Genomic DNA, 6,000 nt, shown 5'->3' with positions numbered 1-6,000 from the left:
AATACAGATTGCGATGCACACATGTGGATTTAGTTACGGACACACAAAAGTTTTGCTACAATAATAGTGGAGCTGCTAAAGTGCAAATCAAATGGACTTACCATCTGTTGTGACCACATGGGGGGGGGGTATGGGTTCTTTTGTGTTTTCAACATGGTTATTGTCTCTCTGGCTTCCCCTGTGGTATTTAAAATGGTTTACTCAGTTACTATATAAGTTGAACTATTTCTCATTTGGGCGGGTGAGTTTGTTGGATTCTGATATTTTGTTAAGCATATCTTTTGTGCAAAGTTTTGCTTAGTTGACCTCTTTTATGGGCCCACCGATTTCTTAAAATAGCTTATTTTCATGAATTTGTATTTGCTGACATATATTTTTGTCCTTTTTTGTGTACAATAAAACAAAGTTTGGAAATGATACCTGTGCCTATATGTCCTTGGCTGCTTGGTCCATGATAGTGGTAAAAGAATGAACAGAGATGCTTTTGCAATAGCTAATAAAGTTTGTTTATTTCAGAAAAAAAAAGTAAAACAATAATTACAACAAAGAACTAAATTAACCTTGTACTGCAGTAAAAACATAATACAACAGTTTAAGTGGAAGAACTAAGAGCAACTTCCAGCAGCTAAACAAGAATGGCACTTCTGGGGCCTGTGTCACAAAGCAGGATTAATGAGGAAAGAAACACATCTGCACATACTGCAGTACACTGAGTTGTGTTTGTACTCAGCGATAGATCCCAAGTAACTCAGTGATTCTGGTTTGTGAGACAGGTCCCAAATAACAGGAGACAGCACAACAGCCTGGCCGAATGCAAACTGCATCAGGAAGAGGGAAGGAGGAGTGAAACGCTTGGTCCTTTTGTCCAAAGAAATGATGATAAAAACTTGTTTCAAACAATACAGCAATCACAAAATCAGAGTATACAGCAGGTTTACTACATAAAAGAAAACAAAAGCCAATCAACCCTCAATAAACATGGCGAGTAAACATCAAAGCAGCCACACCACTAAAAAGAAAAGCTTAATGTTGTTGTACTAGTTGGAAAATCAATTTGCCCTGCAGGGTCATCAAAAGCAACCGGAGTCAAAAGTGCACCACTACAATGAGGAATCTTGATACTTAACTGAGAAAAGTAAACATAAACAAATTCCGTATGCGCAAATAGATGACAACTTCATTGATTAGACACATATTAAGTCTAGTCCTAGAATAAAACAGACATTTAATCCATGTCTGTGAAAATGCCATCCTAATCACACAAACACAAAAGAATATCCTTCTTTGTCTGTTTAAAATCTTTAAGCATATTCATGTCACATCAGTAATGAAACTTGGAACAGGTTCAATATAAGAAATCTGCTATATTAATCATTAACAACAGTATTTACAATACCTAATGTGTTACTCTTTTAAACAGAGCAGAGCTTAATGTGACACAATTGGATGTTTTGCATTATATTAATAGCCCATGGTAGATCAAGCATGTCCCTGGATCTCTTTGTTCCTGACAAGAGAGGTGGTCAATACCAGAGTTGTAAGTATGTATAATCTATACACACCAGATCAACAGAGGGCCAATAACCAGAATATAGCATTTGTATCCTCAAAAGGCAAAGACAAAAGCTACAGTTACAGATAAATGGCTACAATTTTTTTGTTTTTTTAACAATAGCAAGTGAGAAACTGTACAAAATATTAACAATATTTTATGACAAGATCATCAAGGACCTCTCTCTTTGACCTTCTCTCTCCGAACTTACTATGCTGTATTATGGGACTTTGGTCCAACAAACCCAGCAAGACCGTAATGTAACACATTCCTTCATTGTCAAATAAGGTGTCAAAGATTGGAAAGTGCAAAATGCATTGCGCTGTAGGCTAGTAATTGTATAAGGAGGGGGGAAACAAATAACTAGTTTATTAAAACATAAGTTAGCCCTGTTAATTGAAAATCTGGTGATGTTGCTTGATATGATGAATCTGATTATGCTGTAATTCAGCAACTTTATGTGGAGTCGTATCCTGTTTTTATTCTTTCATAAATGCAGCATTCGAGCCAGAAAAAGCATCAAAAAAGAATGCAATGCATTTTGTATTTTTGTTGCTGTAATAGAAGAGAGTTTGGTTTATATACATGTAGGTAATGATATCATTTTGCATGCAGAGGCACTGAGTTCAAAGGATTTATTAGGCCTACAGAGTATATTCTCTGGACATGCTCACATTTCACTCAAAATCTGGATTTTCTATTTTACAAAATTAGTACAGACTCCCAATGTAAGTATTCATTATTTCTACACAGTTCAATCACCAAATATAGTGAACCAATCCATCCATTTACATTATATCCATGTACTTCATTTAATATATGATGTGAACATTCCATGCAGCATATATAAAAACCTCTCTTTGATTAATACCATTATATTTTACTATCATAGAATAAATTGCTGGCCTGGCATATCTGTTTCTTCTACAGGGTTTTAGATGGTACCTAAGTGGTACAAGTCACAGATAACGGCTCACTGCAAATGATACTTCTGTTCCAAAACGGTTTTCCTCTAACACTGGTGAGACAAAAGATTAAGCACTTCTGCAAATATTTTGCACCTAATGAGGCACATACTCAAGTCAGCTTGATGCACATGCCCTTATCCTCCAATCAAACACTGAGTTACTACTACCTCCACTGCGCACAAAAAAAAAAAAAAAAAAAAAAAGAATTGGAATAAAACCTCCCAAAATGGCCTTGTTCCTGCATATGACATGAAAGTGATTTACTGAGTTGAACAAAAGGATCACATTTATGTCACATGAGATGTCCAGCATTAGTTTTAGGCAACACTTGACTTGGTTATAATTAAGTACTTTTGTTGTACTGACCTCTCAGTCAACTTAGTAAGATATATGCAGTAATAAACTTCAACTGTCATGTTAAAACTACAAATGCAGCAATAACAACAGTTTATTCAAAACATTACTGCTAATATGCAAATGCTCCAAGGTTTCCGATGTGTAAACATTTCCAGGGTTAAGAAGACTAATATACTACATACAATATTTACTGTATCATAATGTCTGTGGAGGTACAAAATGCACGTGTTTGGCAATAAGCAGGGAGAGAAATATACAGTACAATCCCTGCATTTGGAGTGCGTGCCAGATAGAGTCGGGGGGAGACCTGAGCTGTATACTCGATGATTGTACTGATCTTGCATCACTCACATTGATGGAGTTTGGAACGTGAAGGACGGGCAGAATCTGATCTAATGACTAGTTTGGATGGCTCAAGAAACAGTTAGGAGGATCTTTTATGAGGGTTCTTGACTCTTTTCAGTGTGTGTTTTTCTAACAAATTGCTTCTACTGTGCTACTCTAGTGCATGTCATTAATTACATTTCTAACTGTATACAAACAGCCATTTTACAGACTGAAAGTTCATTCATTTGCACATATTGTCAAAACTATTAAACACCAATGGCTCTGTGGTGTTAAGGCAACTATTCAAAGTTCAGTAGTTCATAGCCAGCTTTTTGCTTGATGATAACAACTAAGGAAACAATGAGTGTAATTTATTCAGATGAGTTAAAGAACTGCCAGTCAAAAATTATATTTCTGATGATCTTTGACTAAACACTGTGAGAGGTTGTTAGAATAAATGTGGCTGGCTAGAGTCACAGGAAGAGGAAGCCTGCCACATCAGAGTGGCTTAGCCTACAGCTGCCCTGGATGGTCTCAATTACACAGATGAGGCTTCTAGAGTAATTGTTGTTTGTCCAGGATTATGGCAAATCATTGGATATGGCTAGAGAATTTGACTGTCTGGGCACTGGTGTTTGGAGGTTAGGCTAGTCTCATTTGGGCACGTAAGACAACAGGTTAATCGGAATAATGAAAATAAGGGGTAGGGAAAGAGATTCCAAGTCCTTTTACTGGTCTTCCGCCTCAGCAAGCTCAGAGTTGGAAGGCGGTGTGGACGACGGGAGGTGGTTTGACTTGGGTAAGGGGCTTAAGGTCGAGCCCTGGGGGACGCCACTTGGAGCTGGGTCAGGAAGGGTCAGGGTTTCTGGAGCAGACTTTTTGCGGGGTCGGTCCTTGGGGACAGAAAGTGACTCAGGCGCATCGGTGCACATGGGTGTGGAGGGGGCGCTGGCAGGGCCAGTGAGGGCACAGGAGGACAGGGGAGTCTCGCTGATGGAGATTGACGGGGGAAACATCCCAATCTTCTGGTTGGTGGCCTCCTGGATGGTACGCTCAAACTCTCTCACCTCATCCATTGTCATGTCTGGATTAGAAATTTAAGATTTATTAAGACCAGTGACAGGAAGATGGATAAGATTTTGTTTTAATCCTTTGTATAACATTTTGAAAAGTGAAGATAGATTTTATTAGCAGAACCACAGGCATTTTTTAACAACCCTTTTTTTTTATTTATATAAACTGTAAAGCACTTTGGTTTTAAATCTGCTATATAAATAAAATGTACTTACTTAGTTACTAAGTAACTTGTGTTGCAAGGTCACATTCATAATTTTAATGACCAACATAATTTTACTGCTGGTCAAACTAATCCTTTTACATTACATACAGCATGAATTATATATTTTTTGTAATCATGTATGGCTAGCTTGTATGGGGCAGAAGAAGTGGATCCATGAGGACATGTATATGCAGCTGTGAAAGCTTCAGAGACAAGTCACCAATGGTTAAAATATGAGAGAAGAGGAGCAATGGAGTTAAAAACAAAAAAAACAATGAAAAAGACACATACGCTTGCTTTGTCATGGATCTCTATGTCATCCAGTGAAGATGCATTTGTTGTGGAATGCTCTTGCTGTTCGTGGCAAACTTTAATGTTGGTTTTCTCATGCATTTTTCTCTCGTAATCCCGCACATCATCCAAAGTCATATCTGGAAGAAGGGAGGAGGGGTGGAACGAGGGTCGAAATGTTGGTAACTCTTCTACAAGGTACTCCAACTGAGAGGCAGGTGGGGAGCGAGAGCGTTAGGTGGCAAAGGTAAGCTTTGTTGAAGTTAAAGCCATAGAGGTTAAGCTGCCAAGTTCCCAAGACCCAAAGAGTTTGCGGGATAAAACCAAACAACTCCGAGCCACACAAAGAGGAAAGGACTGATAAGGTCAAGGATGTTTCAAGACAAGGAAAAGCATGAAGAGGCTGGATCATTGCAAACATAAAAGAAACACCTGCAAAACTTATTCCACGGGCAAAAAAATAATTCCACATTAAAAAGATTTCAGGAGTATTAAAGAAAAGCACAGGTTGCTATGGTATTAAGGTTATGGGTTATGAAGGGGGGGGGGGGGGGGTTCAAGGCAAAGACATGGGGCTTATCATCTGTATGCCCTACAGTTAATGTGTTGCAGCCACTTATGCGGGTAAACAGAGCTGCTTATTGTGCAGCCACAAAATTTCACAGAAACAGACAAAGGTAGCTTTCATGTTTCAGTACGGACAACATTCCTCACCAAGCAATAAATTACTAGTTATTCCTTCATTTAATTGCAACGAAGCAGGTTGCAAGGTTCATAACCAAACTCCGTGGTTTGATATGCACTGCCACACAATTTATTTTAATAACACTGGTGCCTTTTTTACAATACACTTACCAATACTGTGTCTATGCATTACTTTGGAATTTCTCCACCATGAAACATGAAAGAATGTGAATAAAACACATTTCTATAGTGCAGGTTTCATTTGAAATAAACTTTGATCATGCTTGGAAAGTGTTTATTATTAGTGAATTAGTGGTGAGAAGATTTTATCCTATAAGAGGATAAACATAACTAGCAGTGACCAGGTTAAATAAAGGCTGAATGATTGTTCATGCATGCCAATGAATGAGACAGTAATTAAACTACAGTGATTTATACAATCAAAGTGCAACAAGGACTGGACATGTCAAATGTAAACATTTTGGGAATTATGCATGTGCTAACACTGTGTGCAACACTGCGTGCTATCACTCAGATAAGAA

General features: G+C 38.0%; 1 protein-coding gene across 3 annotated transcripts in view; it reads right to left on the bottom strand.

Annotated features, from left to right (window-relative positions):
* Positions 1–503: 503 nt before the first annotated feature.
* The window catches only part of LOC115787502 (cytoplasmic phosphatidylinositol transfer protein 1), a 71,222-nt gene continuing 65,725 nt past the window's right edge, over positions 504–6,000 (bottom strand). The window contains exons 9-10 of one of the 3 annotated variants that reach the window (XM_030740263.1): positions 4,775–4,914; positions 4,162–4,288 (exon numbers count right to left, since the gene is read on the bottom strand). In XM_030740263.1, coding sequence (XP_030596123.1) covers positions 4,283–4,288; positions 4,775–4,914 — 146 coding nt within the window. In that variant the 3' untranslated portion in view covers positions 4,162–4,282. Of the gene's footprint in view, positions 4,289–4,595; positions 4,687–4,774; positions 4,915–6,000 lie in introns of those variants that run through there. The other 2 variants (XM_030740254.1, XM_030740248.1) reach the window with 2 other exon arrangements.

Source organism: Archocentrus centrarchus, chromosome 1 (assembly GCF_007364275.1).
Source record: "Archocentrus centrarchus isolate MPI-CPG fArcCen1 chromosome 1, fArcCen1, whole genome shotgun sequence".
Lineage (NCBI taxonomy): Eukaryota > Metazoa > Chordata > Actinopteri > Cichliformes > Cichlidae > Archocentrus > Archocentrus centrarchus.
This window is presented reverse-complemented; position numbering and strand designations above follow the sequence as displayed.